This window comes from Xiphias gladius, chromosome 18, assembly GCF_016859285.1.
Source record: "Xiphias gladius isolate SHS-SW01 ecotype Sanya breed wild chromosome 18, ASM1685928v1, whole genome shotgun sequence".
Lineage (NCBI taxonomy): Eukaryota > Metazoa > Chordata > Actinopteri > Istiophoriformes > Xiphiidae > Xiphias > Xiphias gladius.
Window position 1 is genome coordinate 8,913,908 of NC_053417.1, and position 17,288 is coordinate 8,931,195.

General features: G+C 38.9%; 1 protein-coding gene across 4 annotated transcripts in view; it reads right to left on the reverse strand.

The window, feature by feature from the left end:
- The window catches only part of soga1 (suppressor of glucose, autophagy associated 1), a 105,740-nt gene that overhangs the window by 76,395 nt on the left and 12,057 nt on the right, over positions 1-17,288 (reverse strand). For all 4 annotated transcript variants that reach the window (XM_040152348.1, XM_040152347.1, XM_040152346.1 and 1 more), the window contains exon 4: positions 6,890-7,039. In XM_040152348.1, the coding sequence (XP_040008282.1) occupies positions 6,890-7,039 (150 nt within the window). The remainder of the gene's footprint in view (positions 1-6,889; positions 7,040-17,288) is intronic.

Genomic DNA, 17,288 nt, shown 5'->3' on the forward strand with positions numbered 1-17,288 from the left:
TGGGGATGGAAAAGACAAGAAAACAGAGCAAGATTAAAAAAAGAGGCATGTACCTCCTGGTGACTTGGGGGGTCAGTAGAGAGAGGAATAAAAACAGAGATAAAAAAAACAAAAGCGAAAGAGAAAGGGACTAAAAATTTTGCCAGCAGCGTTTCTGTGTCCAGGAGCTTCACTTGTTCCAGAGGAAGATACCGAGGTTACACAAACACAAACACACACACACACACAGACACAGACACACACACACACACACACACAAACATAAACACACAGATGTGCATTTGTACTTGTTCACATGATAAGCACACATATCATTATAGCACATACACGCATATAGTGTAATGTATAGGAAAGCACAGAGTCCTTTGGGGAACTCAAGGCACACACACACGCGCACACACACAAACACGCACGCACGCAAAGAGAGAAAGAAACCTCTTGAATGACCTTCAAGGGAAAGATGGGATTTAAACACATGCAGAGAGGAGGCGAGAGAGGGAGGATCTATACCTGTGAGAGAAAAGAAGAACAGAGACAGTCGGAGAGAGAAAGAGAAGGAAAAGGAAAACGAAAGAAAAGGACAAACAGAATGAGAGAAAGCATCAGTGAATGCTGCATTTTTTCCTTCAGCCTCTAATCACTGAGGATTTTTTTTTCCAATTAAGGCTGTTATCTCCTCTGTCAGCCCTCCTACCAAGACCCCGCATGATACAGTCCCCCTCTTCTTTTTTTCCTCTCTCTCTCCTTCATTCCTACACTGTATAATTTCCTTCTCTCTCTTTTCAGTCTTTCCCCCACTTTGTTCTCCTTTGCTTAATTTCTTTGTTTTCCTCCTGTGTCTTTATCTGTCTGTTTCTCAGTGGAATTATTCTAGTTCAACCGACCAACCATCCTTTGTAACCTTGCATTTCAACTCCCTCCTTCTGTCTACCTCTTCTGCTTTTAACCTCTCCATCTCTCTGTTACTCCTTTGTGTTTAGTCACCTTGAGGCAATGTGGCCACAGCTGGGATAAAAGCTTTTCTGGTCAACTTCTACTGCAGCCTACTAACAAAGGGCCGCTAGGATTCAACCTGGTAGCATAGATACAACAGTGTCAAAATACAATGGATCTTTTGCTTTCCACAGTCTGAGCATGTAAAAGTGAAGGTGTTACACTTTTTATCTGGCAAAACGACTGCAGTGATTTGAGGAAAAGTGATGGGAGAAAACATATGGCTGCAAAATACTATCAATATAATAAATAATATTATACTGGCTGGCAAAAATATAAATACTGATGTTTAAATGTGTGGCTATACAAGCGGATGTAGGAAACATTGTTAAAAGAACACTTTATTTACTACTATTACTAATAACAATAACAATTGGGATTATTTAAATTGATTACACCGAGAAGGCTGAATAAACTATAACCACTCTTATTTTTTGTGCCAAAGATGACACGTAGTTGCCAAAATTTTGTAATAAAGTCCGCTCTCTGTCATTTAAGCCCCCCTGAACCTACTTGATGTCAAATCTTAAAAAAGAGTATTCCTCCAATGTAGCATTGCAACCCTATTACACTGTTGGAAACATGATGGGCAATTTTAAAAAAGGATCAAAATTTGATGCAGCAGAACCACAGATATAAAAAGAAAGATACAGATGTCTGGTAAACTCACCTCTTTCTAACTCCACACCACCAGATTTGTTTCACTTTCAAACCTGTAGTTTTCAGTCACTGACTCAAGTGACATCATTTGAGGCAGTTTATCAGATTTTGTGTGATACCGAAATGCAAACGTACTCCCCAAGACCCAAACAGACTTTCATATGTAAAATAGGTGGTGTTCCCCGTTTTTCTGAATGACTAAATAAGCAACAATTGAAATTAAAGCTTGGGGGAGAAAATCATCAGAAGGTATTATTTATCAAAGTGTAAACTGTTTCATCAGGACTGTGTAGATGTGGTTTTGCATTGACAATGGCCTGGTAACATCAGCAAACAACCCAAAAACTATCATCACATTTTCATTCAAGTGGCACTTAAATCTGATCGGTTTTACCGAAATGTCCTGTGAAATAATCAAAAAATGTTCTAACTTTTGCAGAAAATAGCAGGTTTATCACTCAGTGGAGGTAGCAAGCAAAACAAAAATGATACAACAGGCAGCAGTAAATGGCACCTGAAACACAGTGGAATCTAGTTCCATCCATCTATCCATCCACTCATCCATCCGGCCTTACAAGGTCAAAGTTTATCATTTATTCTGCTTATGATCACCTCATGAGCACAAGCGTCACCCAACCCTCATCATTCTTTGCTCCACCATTCCTCTGGCTGTCCATCATTATTCATTAATTGCGCAAAGGAACACCTACAATAGCACAGTCAAACCTGAATGATATTGAAACACACTAAAATCCAGCGACACATAAGTTGTGGCTGGTATTGTCTATCTATTTAAACTACAGAGCATGAATCATAGAACAACGACGAATGGGGAGCAGAAACTGCAGCAACCAAAACAAACAAGCACAAGAGATGCAGTGAAACAAATGCAGATTCAGGAGCCTGTTTACTTTTTTGACTGTTGAAAAGAAGATGTAAACAAAGGCAGAGGAAAGGAACAGAGAAGATGCAGGAGATGTTTCTATTTTTTTTTTTTTTTATAACAGACTACTGCAGTTCATATGCCTTCAAACTCCAGTCCCATTATCTGCCCCACCATCCTTTTTTCCTCTACCCCGTCAATCAATCCTTTCCTCTAGTCAAGCGTCCTCACCCTCAGATGACAAAACACCTGGAAAAGACACACGTTAACCACCCTCCCCTCTATTTCTAATAAACCTCCTCAAACACCCTCTCTCTGCCTCCTTCTTTACTTCCTAATCTACACCCTTCTGTAATTCTAACCCGTTCCTCCCTTCATCAAATCCGACCTTGCCTCCTTCAAAGGTCAAACACCTGGAATGGATCAATGGTTTTGGAGAGGGAAGGGAAGATGGCAGCAGAAACGAAGTGAGAGAGATTGGGGGGGGGGGATAAAGGATTTGGTATGGAGGAGGGAGAGGGCGATGCAGGAGGGGGAGGACAGGCGGAGGAGGAGACAGACAGAGGAGAGATATGTCAAAAGAGGAGGGAGACGGGATAAAAAAAATCCCCGCATCAGCATTCCTCTGTGTCTCGATTGGAGCAGCAGGAGAGAAGAGAGGGAGGGAGAAAGAATGGAAGGAGATAATAAATGGGGAGAATGAGATGGAGGGAGTGAGGGACAGATGGAGGATGGGGCAGGCGGTGTTAGTCTGTCAGGGAGGGATGGGAGAAATGGAGAATAGGACAGAGAAAATTAAGAAGAGAGGGAACATTTCACTTCTCCTTGTTTGACTTAATTGCGTTGATTGTTTCTTTAATCAATGGGTGGTAAACAATAGACACGTGTGTGTTGGTCTGAGTGTGTGATAAATATGCATGTGTGAATTCACACTAATGACCAGTTCTAAACTGCCTGGACTGTGCTAACCTTTAAAGGGGTCTTCAGAGAGCACATAAAGGAGGAAGGTAGTATATTAGTATAGTCGCACAATCCAATTTTATACAACCCTGCTCTGGCGGGGTACAGCGTGCTCCACCAAAAAGATCAGTCATGAGAGTGAAGACAGAGACAGAGAGAGAATTAATTGTATTAAATTATTTTCTATTTAGCGACCAAGAATGCGAATACTCACTTTGTCATCAAGCTTCAGTCAGCACATATCGGAAGGACGTGCAAATGACATTCGCTGTGCTAGCCCCTGGACTGACTGGGGGCTAACGGTGCTGTAACCTGTATGAAATTTGGCACGGAAAAGGAAATGTGCAGCGTCTTTCTAAAAAATAAATGAATAAAATAAATGAATAGATAAAATGCTATACTTAAGTTCATTATGAAAGTGCCACGGGGGAGACAGCTTGGCAGCAAACACCCTTTGTCATTCTGTGAGTATTGCTGTTATTTTTTCTTAAGTTAAAAATAAATTTTCACCTTTAATAATAACCTAAATGTTTGTTTTGGGGGGCATTAACCTTTAGTTCACATTATTTTGTTTTTTAAAAGTTCTGTCACTGGTAAAGCAGGTGGTAAATGCACCTTGTGTTGTCATACATACACCTAGCACAAGGGTATAGCAGGAGCTAACACGGTGCTATTAATGTGCTAATGTGGAGCAGGCAACAGCGACAACAGTTTACAGCTTTAGCCATTACTAGCTACTAGTGAGATAACAGTGTAACAAATTTAAGGTAGACGGCAGCTTTTAAACATATGCAGATTAATCGGAGAGAGCTGAGAATTTTGTATGTTATGATAAAAATGCACAACATAGACCTTGTTAGTAATACACTAAGCTAGCAATGTTTATATCCACAGAATATATATTATATATATATAAAATATATATATATATATATATATATATATATATATATATAAAATTTATATATATATAAAATATATATATAAAATTTATATATATATAAAATATATATATAAAATTTATATAAAATTTATATATATATAAAATATATATAAAATATATATATATATAAAATATATATAAAATATATATATATATATATATATATATATATATATATATATATATATATATATATATATATATATATATAGTTTGTGGTGTTTCTAAATGAGATTACTGGAGCTGTTTCTCTTTCTGTATATAAAGAATTAAGACTGGTTTAGTTTGCAGACACTGATACCTCTCCAGTATCCAGTAATATATCGAAAGCCTGCAGCAGCACAGTAAAGGTCTAGCCAGTATACCGCATAGCTCTGCTTTTTAAAGAGCATCAATATTAGTACAGACTGGAGGCTGCAGCCGCGACCAGAACACAATCAATAATTTACAAACCTCCTTTGCACCTGTGAGTCACCAAAGCCTTCATTGTCTATGTGGTTAAGTGCCTTTGTGTCCAGTCTGCTTTACACTCACTTTTAGCTTTATCGTGTGTACTCTCTCTCTCCAAAGGTCTAGTTTCCGTTTTTTTCTCTTTTTTTTTTCAGTTTCTCACTTGCACATGAATTCGCCTGTTTATATTGTACAATCAAAGGTGAGACACAGATGAGTGAGACATTCCTGTATGGATGAGCACACACTCACAGTTCCCTGAATCATATCAGCTATGTGAAGAATTCCCCTCTCTGCAGGGTTAGCGTAACTCTAGCGTAACAGACCCAAACACAGCTTAATAAACCATGTTACTCAGGCAGTCAGCAAACAGACAGAGAACCCCTCAGCATGGCAGTCATCTGGTCAGTGAACAGCAGCTAAATATGTCAGCTCATACTGTTCACATAAGGTACGAGCATTTGTATACACTTTGTACATTTCTAAAGGAAATTCAACAATTTCTACTTCAATACATCTGGTATCTTGATGGACTAGTTAATTCTGAAAATTGCAAAATGGGAATTATTGAGGGTTTTATTTTGGGCATCCAGGCTTCTGCAATTAAAAGTCCTGTTAATTCTGTGCACAGAAAATGTTAGGTAACTGGCAGTTGGAGTGATTATATTAGTGTTTTGGGCCCTTGACAGTGGGGAAAAATCTCATTCTTTTGGTCACAAACCAAAGCTATGGTTGGAATGAGAACTGGCAAATTCACCAAGACAGCCAGGTACAAGACCCATATCACTGTGGACATAGCACCAATCTGCCACACACTCCATTTCACACTCGCTGATGAACAAGAAAGGCAACAAAGTAGTCTGCATTCAACTCTCCTCTCATCCACTTAGCTAAGGCTAAGTCAGCATTGTGAAACATTGAACATCCCGGCGATCCACAAACAGCAAACTGGCAATTGTATCGAGGGAACACACAGTCCAGCCAGAGCGGAGCAGACAGACTCAGATGCACTGCCAGCGACCCAGCCATCCATCCAAGCCTGACCCACATCAGGGGACTGGTTGTGGGCCAAGGCCATGACCATCAGACCATCAGACATTAGGGAAAAGAGACAATGAGCAAAGCAAGAGAAAGGAAAGGATGGCAAGATGGGGCCTCATTTTTTTTTTTTTTTGCTTTTTACTCGGATTAGACTGCTCAGAAAGACGCATTCGGGACACAGTGAAGAGGTCAGTCTTGCTTCACTCAGAGTGAAGGCTGCAACATCAATTTGTTTTTATTTATTTCATTTTCAAAAGGACTGCAATGCCTACTCTTTTTTGTTTATTTTCACTTCAGCTGGCCCTGACATCAAATTTTAGTCTTCCTTTTCATTACAGTGCTTTACAGGCTACACTTAGGTGTCCCTGCAGTGGCAGCAGAGTGGCAGAAACAAAGTTAACGCTCGATGAGAACAGAGACTGGCTCTTCTGAGGCTCCCAGGCCAAGTGAGCACAGTAAACACTGTTTTCATCAAAGGGCCAAAATGACGACGGGCTAAATAAGGATCTGCCTGAACCTCAGTGTTTAGCTGATATTTTAACTTAATTCCAAACTCAAGAAGACACTATAAACTGAACTTACACTAGTAGTCTGCTTCAACAGGAAAGGTTTACTAAATAGCCCAGAAGTGGATGACTTCTGTGGGTAAGAGGAGACAAGTATAAGCTCTTTATTGTGAGGAATAGTACAGTGTAGCTTATCTCATTTCATACTGAAACACAGAAAACAGGTAGTGACAGTTTTATCCAGCTCTGAAGCAATATGATATCAGCCTGTTGTTAAAGAACCTTAAAGGCACCTCTTCACCGAGCCATTTGGTAGAGCAAAGAATTCATATATGCACTAACAGCCATGATGACGAACATCATCTACCCCATTCAGTAAGCCAGCTAGCCCTTCTGAAAGCACTTTGGCCGCCCCTGGCCAGGCTCTACAGGGCACAGATATTTTGATCCTACCTTGTCAATCTCCTGCTGCAGGACCTGTTTGGCGACCTCCAGGTCCTGCAGTCGGACCCTCAGCTCCTCGTTCTCCTTCTCCAGACGACTCCTCTTCTTCTCCACGCTGTCCAGCTGGCTGTGGAGACGGATGGACACGTCCTTCGCCACCTGAGAAGGTAAAGAGCGAGGAGTGGAGGAAAAGGAGTTCAGCTCAGTGTGCCTCACAATACATTTTTCCCCAAAAGTATTTCATTGAATAGGGCAAGCAGTCATTTTTCTGGAATTAAACTTTTGGAACTTCAGAGGCAATGCAATTCCTTATGGGTAATTTAGTTTATTAAGTTTCAAGATTGCTCAAGATTTTCCCCAAGCTATATATAAGAAAATTGACATGTGGCAAAAAGACATACTTAATAAATAAAAACATACACACTGTTAAACTGTTTTTCATCATATTCTGTAGGTCACTTTCACAACTTCCAAATGTGATGATTATTTTGTGCACTTTTTAGCGATCGTTGTCAGATTTGACAATAATCTCGTAACCTGAAAAGATCGGGGCTGAAATTATTTTGCCTTGTGTTTGTTTACATGACCACCTTTATTTGTCCAAGAGAGCCGATTTGGTACACATCTTCCGAGTCAGCGTTACCCCTCTTAACATTTTACTTCACACTCACATAGTTGCTGAAACGCACAACTGGGAGCTTCCCTGTATCCTCTACTGTGTGCGCAGGGACACAAATAAACAAAAAAAACAAGCAGATAAATCTATAATGCAATGAGTATAAGTCGTATTCTAAGTGATGTGTATGCATGATGGATATTATTCTCTCAAATAAAGTACATAAGTTGGTGTTATGAGCAACTCATGCAGTAAACAGATCTTATGTCACCAGTGCTGACTGCAATAACCTTAAATCATGGGATATTGCTCAGGAGATTACTTTTTATGTTGCTAATCTCTGTTCAGGTAAAAGATAGAATCTTGGCTCTGTTTTATATCATTGTGGGGTATCAGAAATGTCCTAGGAATCCTGCCAGAGCAAACAGGACCAGTTTAAAGGCTCTTATTTTAACTGAGCCCGTGAAGTGTGCCTTCTAGTCAGCAGGAACCTTCTGCATGTACAACTCAGTGTGCACAGGGGATGTTTTTTTTTTTTAAACTAATAAAGCCGAAAAGATAATTAATACCACTCTGGCTGATTATTTATACATTATGTGATCTTATGAAAGTCTGATTATTTCCCCCCGCAGGCATTAATTCATTAAAAAGTCTGTAATGTCAAAGAGTCAAACTAAATTCCCTGAGGTCTGATATGAAAACTGCAGTTAAAAAAAATCCCATCTGATATGTTAGTAAAGTACTCAAAATCTGAATGACTGTTTTAGGAGGCAAGTACAACAAATGTAAAACACTGCCTTTGGAGTAGTAGTGAGAGTCAATTTACACAGAGACCTATTTGTTATATTTTTCACTTTATTTATAGTTAGTTTCCATTTTTGATCCATTTTGGTAACTGTATGTAATGACACTGAATTAAGCAGCATTATGCTATTTGTCGTTCAAACAGCATAATGTGCTGGTACAGGAAGAAAGAGGGTGTGTTACAGAAACACAGCTAATTTTCTAGATCCAGGTTTAATGTCCTGATGGCAAAACATTTAACACAGATGAAGTAAAACCTGTTTTCTACTGTGTTTTGGGGAAACAAAGAACACAGTGAGAATCAACATTATACCACGGTGATCATCTTTGTAGCTTGGGCAGTGGACATTTAGGATGGGATTTTTGACCCAGAAATAATACCTAAAGACTTTTAGGAAATATGCAGAGGTAAAAACGGCATTAACCTCATATTAAGAGCCATATACAGGCTTACATTAGTATCTGGTAACAAGTCTTTTTATGCTGAATTACACGCAGTATCATTTGTTCCTTTTCCATGACAACAGTCTCTTTGTTAATATAATAGTGTATATAGGTATTTTTAACTATTGTATTGCAGTCATTCGGCTGAGTTTAGTGGACAATTTTAGGGCTGCAACAAATGATTATTTTCTATATTGATTAATCTCTCGATTGTTTTCTCAATTAATTTATTAATTGTGTGATCTATAAAATGTTGGAAATTTTTTTTTTTTTTTTTTAAATCACTTAAGCCCAAGGTGACATCTTCCCATGTCTGTAGGTCCTACACAAAAAAACCTATCTAGATATCTGAGGGTTTCAGCCTGAGATATTCAGTTTATAATGATTTGAAAAAGAGAAATGTAACAAATCCTTACATTTAAGAAGCTGAAAAAGGGAAACTTTCTGCCTTTTTACTTAAAAAATTACTAAAATGATTATCACAATAGTTGAAGATAAATTTTCTATCAATCAACTGAACAATTAACATATTGTTTCAGCTCTACACAATTTTTGGCAGAATACACTCTGATGATTGGTGATTTTGGTACAGTTGTAAAAGTTTAGAGTGACTTCAGGTGACAAAAAGGTAACACTGATACTGTAACAGTAAGATACTGTCAATAACACTGAACATGAGACAACTGTCTGGAAACGAAAACCACAGGTCACCACATGTAAGCAGCTAATTAGCAGACCCAGACTGAAAATAAAAAAAATACTTAACTGGACAGATGTTCACCAGCTGTATCAAACACAATCAGTGACTTTTGGTTATTAAAAAAAAGATAAAGATTTAAAAAAAGTGCAGATTAAAGAGGTCATGTGCTTTAATACGTATCCATTTTAGTTTCAAACTGATTTCTTTGGCTCAAGTGAAGCTAAATATGAGGGGTTTTTTTTTCTAAAAGGAATATTAGATGTGATGATATGAAAGTTTAATGATTCTAAATGGATATATCAAGTTTGAGAAAAAAACGCCTGGGTTAAATCAGTCACTCAGTAGCTCTTACATGTACTTAGACTCTATTAACCTTTAGCGATCTAATCTAGTGGGATGAGAGAGATCTTTAGTATCTGGTGATTTAAGAGATTTTGCTTTTATGTTAACAATTAGTGTAGGCTTTATTGATTTATTATTCACAATCATTTTACTAAATAACAACTATGGACTTTGTACTTCTCAAAATCTAAACTAGAGACCATCTTGTGATGGGATCACAGCAGCCACGAAGCCCATCAACATGCTGAACTTCCAACCCATGAGCACTCAATAGTCATTACTACATTATTACTTGAGTACTCAGTAATCACGGGTCGGACCACACCCATCTTCAAACTTGGCCTTCAACCACATCATCTTATTGTAGCCTGCCAGCTGCTTCCATTTGACTATATGGAAAAAAAGGTGAAAGGTGGGTCCATTCAATCACAGTATGACTTGGTAATAATAGGACTTGGTCATTTCTGAGCCCTAATGACTTAAACAATGTTTTGCAGCATCCCACCACGATTGAAAAGAGTCAACTTTTATTTAATAATGAAAAAAAAGTCCTCAGTTAGTCGACTGTTCCTCAACTTGCTGTCTCTAAACACGGAAAGAATCTCATTCATTTCACACATACAGCCACAAAGATATAAAAATCAAGTTTGCATCAGAACTTGTTCATCATGGTTTATTCTATCACAACGTTAATTTTAATATATATATGACAGTATATTTCGTATGCCGTGTGGGGAGAAGTCTTAACAGCAACTGTGGCTCTGGTGTAATCCCTGCTTGAGAGAGTGGATTTATTTGACTGTGCATCTGCATAATTCATATTTTTACAATTAATATGTGAGTGGTTGTGTGCATGCTTATCTTTGTGTTGTGTGTGTCCAGTGTCTGTTTCATTCACACTTGTGCAATTCGTGTCTAACTGCTCATCTAGAAAATCTCTCCACACACAAGTTGTAATTCTGTCTATTTATTGTGTGTCTGTATGCCAGAGTATGAATGTATGTTTGTATGTGTGTGTGTATGCACGTGTGTGTTTGTGTGTCTTTTTGAACCAGTGCCACTGTGCAGCTGAGTCCCACAATGCCCCTCTGTACTGCCCACTCTTATTCTATCCCATAGCTCCCTGAGCTCCACCATGCTCCAATTCATGTTTTAATATGTGTGTGTGTGTGTGTGTGTGTGTGTGTGTGTGTGTGTGTGTGTGTGTGTGTGTGTTTCTTCTTCTCTCTTTACACTTCCTGTACTCGCTGTCAGATTATCTCGTTTCAAAAGTTCCTAATAGTTCCCCTTGTACTAATTCCTCTTACAGGCCTCAATCTCTTTTTTTGTCATTCTTTAGGTTCCCCCCTTTTCCATCTCTTCTTTGTTTTATCTAACAGCCACTCTCCTCCTAATCATATTCTAATAATTGTGAATCTCTCATAATTTTGGTAACAATCCTTTGAATACTATGTAATTTTGATACCCAGTGTCCCAGTTAGTGGTCCAAGCTAATTACGGGTTCATAAAATCTTCTCCATTTGCTGATATAAATGTTAATAATTCTATTATATAAAATAACACTATAGAATATACTAATGTTGACAGTGTAGGGTTTTGGCAGGTAGCAATAGTCTTACAGCCATTTCTTTTGCAGTGGTTGTGCAACTTTGATTGTGGCCAGTACACTTAACTCACTACACAGACTGGTGGTGTAGTTAATGGGGGATTAAACACATGGGACATAGATTTCATCCAGAGAAAATCAAAGGAATGCTTGATTGGCAGGCAATCTCTGGGAGGAGCAATGCAGAAACACACAGCAGTGAGAACCGAGCAGTAAATCTGGAGATAAATTATGAAGATACATGGATCTCGCGGATTACCACTTAAACCAAAAGGACATCAGTTTGCTCCCTCTGTCTCAGTGTCAAGCAGATCAGAGAAAGGACATTTCAGCATCAGAATCTGTGTATCAAAATAAAGAGGAGTTCTTAATGAGTATTGGCTGAAAGCTCAAAGAGATTTAAGTTGATTGAATTGGCCAGAAACTGTGATTGATTAACACTGTGTGCTCAATTTTGATCATTGCATCAATATCGTAAAAAGAAAATAGCTTTCATTAATGGGATGTTTTCAGCCCTGCCGGTTTATGGGTTTCTGTTTATCCTGCTCTATCTCCCTCTTCTCCTCCTTCCCTCTTTTTTCCTCCTTCTCCTCTCCTCAATTCTATAATGGCCACCTCTTCAACACTCCTTTGTCAGCCTTTGACTCCTAGTAAATGCTGTATTATTCTTCTGTGTTAAAGGGAAACGTGAAGGAATTCGACACCACAGCAACAGAGCTATAAGATGTAATTAGGATTCGGTCACTGTGCTGCCAAGCTGGGTGAGAAAGTGTGCGTGTGTGTGTGCGTGTTAAAAGAGTATATATATGTGTGTGACAGAGGGAGTATGGAATCAGGAGAGGGGGTAAATACACAAGACACAAGACACACACACACAACGCACACTGGCCACAGGGCAAACAACAACATCATTCAACAAGTGGCAGTTAGTCATCAAAAGGATCTTTTTCATGTCCACTGTGTGTAGTTGTGTGTTTGATTGCATTCAACAACTAGAGTCTTGTTCTTCCTGTTATCCAGTCTGTCTGCACTTCAGCTGAACACACACATTTTACTGGCTGAATGTTAAACATATCTGATCAAATCTGCAGGGGGAAAAGTTGTTAGAGAGATGATCGTTATCTAAATCCAAAACACAACAGCTGTGTTTGTGTGTGCGTGTGTGTGCCTGTGTGTGTGTGTGTGTGTGTGTGTGTGTGTGCACGTGTACATACAGTATCTTGGTGAGTTTTGAATTGAAACAAGACTAGGTCAAAACCTGGTATGTGGCTGGATAGCCCTTTATCTTTTTGCTTCTCTCCTACTCTCTGTGCTCACATATACAGTCATTTAATACAGACAAATTCCCTATAAAGCTGTTCTCACTTACATATTTCTCTGATTCTGTTATAAGAAACCGGAACAAGTATGAAATAGTGACTGAAACATGGCCCATTTAGACCACATGTTAACCAGCAGTCACTTCAAAGCCATTTCCAAGCTGCTGCTCTGCACTGCTAAAATCCTGATTTTATAACTGCAACGTTGTCTGACAAAATTACCGTGCAAATGAGTTAAAGACAACCACTGGGCTGTGATTTCAGCTACATTTACTTGTAAAATGAAAGATGAATGATGAATGTTAGAAGCTCATTGACATCTGTGTGCTGTGAGGTCAAATGAATGAGATGCATAGAGAGGTGTGTATTTCTCCTCTGTGATGGAGGCTAGCAGTTTCTGCTTGCTTCCAGTCTTTGTGACAAGCTATGCTAAACACATCCTGGACCAATCTCTCTACTGAAGGAACAGGGATTCAACTGTATGATTTCTTTATCCAACACCTGGCAAGCTAAGAAAGAAGGATTTTTCCCAATATGTCAGAGGATTCCCTCTACCTAAGTTACACTTTATTCATTTCAATGAAGAAAGAACTAAATTTATCTCTGTTCTGTTTAGGAGCAGGTGGCAACAGTACAGGACCCGGGGACAACTCCAGTCTTGCAGAAGAAGCTACTCCCAACACCTACTTAAAAATTCATGTATTTTGGTGTGGGAGGAAACATGGCAACCTGAAAAGGATTTCAGTCCGCCCTGATGGGGTTTGAAACCAGGACCTTCTCGCTGTGAGGCGAGAGTATCAAACACAAAGCCACTTTGCTTAAAATGAAATTATTACACTACCTTGGCTTTGCCCACTTCAAAAACCAAGCACAGCAGCCAGGTCCTTTGTTGTTTTAAAATGTAATTTGTGGCTGAAAGCATTTCTGGTGAGTTCGACATGGGAAGGGTTTTTTTTTATTTAACAAGAACATTAACATTTTTATTGTTGGGAGAACAATCTTATTTAGTCTCTCGCTGCTCTTTCACTTTGCTGTATTGTCTATCTATAGTATTTTAGCTTCCTACAGTGGTTAAGCCATTCTGTTGTCAAGTATAATAAAAGTATAATCAAAACAAAACCATTTATACTGATGCAAGATCTGACAGAGACTCTCTCTCGATCTATAGTTTTATTTTCCTCAGCACTCTACAGTGGTTAAGTCTGTTGTTAATCAAATCACAAATAACTGTGGCTTCATGTTGGGGAAGGATGATTCCACTCGAACTGAAAAGCATCTGAGGTCTTACAGGCCTCAACCTTGGAGGTGACTATACTGTTTTTTAATGAGGTAAGAAATGTGCTTACAAAGTGCATCTGTCTGCAGAATTATCGACTATCTATTGTTTAGCTGAACCCCCCAGTTTAACATAGAGGAGAGTATTGCAGAATCAGCTGGTAGCTGCACAGAGAGATAAGAAGTGTCTTAACTATCTTAAACTATCTTTCTCAGTCACACCCGTCGTTCTTAAATGGCTGCAGAACCAACGGTTGTAGATTTCCTGGAAAAGTCTCATATTGCATTAGTTCATCACTACTGTTTTTCTGCGAACACTGTCATTGTTTTATAACAAGAAATAACTTTACAGCCCTTGAACCCAAACAAAATGCTTAAAACTCATCGGAATTTGTCAAATGCATAAAAGCCTCCATTGAATTTCTTTATCACTTATGTAACTGCTTTCATACTCGTAATATAGGATTTGTGATTTCAAGATTCAAATAAAATACCAGGTAAAATGAGGGAACATACTTTTTTCAAGTCTGCTCAAAAGAATGACTGAATTTTAACTCAGAGGAAGTCCTGGTGTTGATGTTTAGTGTTGATGCTGTTGACCTTTTTGACATTTGTTCAGCATTCTGGCCTCTCAACAGCCATTTAGAGTGTGTTACATCACAGTAATGTGCTTAGTGTCTATATATAAAACCATTATGTGTGAAAGAGAGAGAAAGAGAGAGCGCCACTGGCATGACAGGACAGCTGTTCCAGTACAGGCTGTGATCCATCTATCTTTGGATGTAGAGAAGTGTGTGTGTGTGTGTGTGTGTGTGTGGGGGGGCAGAGGGAAGTGACAGGGAGTGATGGAATGTGATGAATTCCCACAATCCTTGGCACGTTGTTTGGCAGTTGGAAAAATGTGATCTCACCTCCGATGTCACCAACCACTGTACCATCCATCCATCCATCCATCCATCCATCCATCCATCCATCCATCCTTCCATCCATCCTTCCATCCATCTTTCCATCCATCCATCCCTACAGCAGTGTAGATACAATACCTTATGTGACAGTAGCAGTATCCGCATTTGCAGTGGCACTTAGAGCTGCAAATGACAATTATTTTAATGATCAATTTCACTCTCAATTATCTTTTCAGTTAATTGTTCAAGAGATAAAATGTCAGAAAATGGTAAAAATGCCAGAACTGGCTAATACTATGTTAGAGTTTACAGTAACAACAGCAGCTCTATCCTGCTGTTTATTTGGTATGGGGAAGTTTACACTCCAAAAACTCCAAACTTGTGTTTAATAGTACATAAATCCAATAACTGTATTGTTTGTCAAAACATGTTTTTCTGTACTAAGCTTTCAAATCATCCAAGGGTTATATCGGCACAAATAACATTCTAATTATATTTTGGAATTAAAAGGTATTATTTCTTTCGCTATAATGAAAGAAATAATCAATACATGTAGCAAATGTACTAGTAACACTAATACTTTGTTCAATACTGAAAATGCACCATCAACGTCACTACACATCCACACACTGACAGACAGTCAAACGGAAATCATAGTTCCTACTGTCAGCAGGGATGTAATGTGTGACAGTTGCATGGAGTCAAAACCTCCAGCACTGTGCATGACACATGGTGCAAGAGTGGGGGTTGGGATGTCAGGTAGCTCAACCAGTACAACTACTACACTTATTCCACTCTCTCTTCCTCACACACACACACACACACACACACACACACACACAAACACATACACAGGTACACACACACACACACACACACACACACAAGTACTTAACATATGGGTATGAGGCTGAGAATTGGCCCTGTTCAGATGAATGTACCGGATACTGCTGCCTCCCAGCTCTAATCACATGATGGTGTGTGTGTGCTGTTGTGCATCTATCTTTGCTGGGACCAGTTTGAGTGGAAGCCCTTGAGAGTGAGGACACTCCCTTCTTCAAAATGCCTTTGCCTTTTGAATGTTAAGACCTGGGGTTAGGTTAGGGTTAGACGCTAGGGAAAGTATTATCTCAATTAGGGTCCTCACAACTATAGCAGTGTCTGTGAGGGAGTAGGAAAGGGAGGTTGACTCTAGATTTATTGTATATGTAATGTTTACATTGCCAATGGCACAGACTGTACATAAGTGACATAAGTAGCATAAATATTATTCCTAGCATTGTATAGCTGTCCTGGTTTACAGTGACTGCTGCGGCGGTCTCTCCTTATTTGGGAAACCAGCAACCAGAATGAAGACTCCAAAGTTCCCCACTATCTTCAATTCTGTCCTACGCTACGCTAAACACCGACTGAATCACTCTCTATACTGAGGGCACAGATTTACTCTCTTTTCATCTGAAATCTGTTAAGACATCAAACAGCGTATTTTCCAAAATGTTAGAACATGCCTTTAAAAAGATCAGTTCGCTCAAATTACAATTAAGCATATTTTCTCACTTGTCATCTGGATGGTTTTGGTTTTATGTGCCGAGTTACTTAGACACTTTCCACTGAAAGTCTGGCCACTTCACCAATATAAAAAAATGTAAAAAATAATTTGGTTTGTGCAGCACAAAGCATTGGTGGACTAAATCAAAGAGAGCAACATGTCTTTCTAAAAAAAGATGTGTCTGTTTCTTTCTACAGTCCATGGACCTTACTTTCAAGAGTTCCCTAGGTGATTATTTCTATCTATAGGCTGGATACCAGTGGGTCTAAATAGAAAAATGTGTTTGTTTTTTATTCTTGGACCGTCTCATTAATTTAAAAAAAAAAAAAAACTCTTACATTTCTTTTTAGGTATCAAACTTGTTCTAATACCGATAATATTCAGTGAAAGATGTAAAACTTCCACAGTATTTAAGGATGAAATCAGGATGAAAAGACCTTGTAGAGTCAGAAGTGTCAGACCGTTTATAGTCACCCCCTGTAGGCAAACGGAGAACTCTGGAAATATGGTGAAGTACCGCTATATTGACATCATGAGAACCCTTACAACTATTTCCTCTGTGTGTGTGTGTGTGTGTGTGTGTGTGTGTGTGTGTGTGTGTGTGTGTGTGTGTGTGTGTGTGTGTGTGTGTGTGTGTCCAGATGTCTGTAGCCTGTGGGAATGAGAGCAGTGTGTGAGTAGGACAGGAAATGATTCTCATGGAGACTCTGATGGATATACACCCCCTGATCCCCCCGCAAACACACATACACACACTCACACAGTCACATGCAAGCTGACACCCAACAATAAGAGCATGTGATGTATATAACAAGATGTTTTTGTCACATATTCATGTGACAAACACA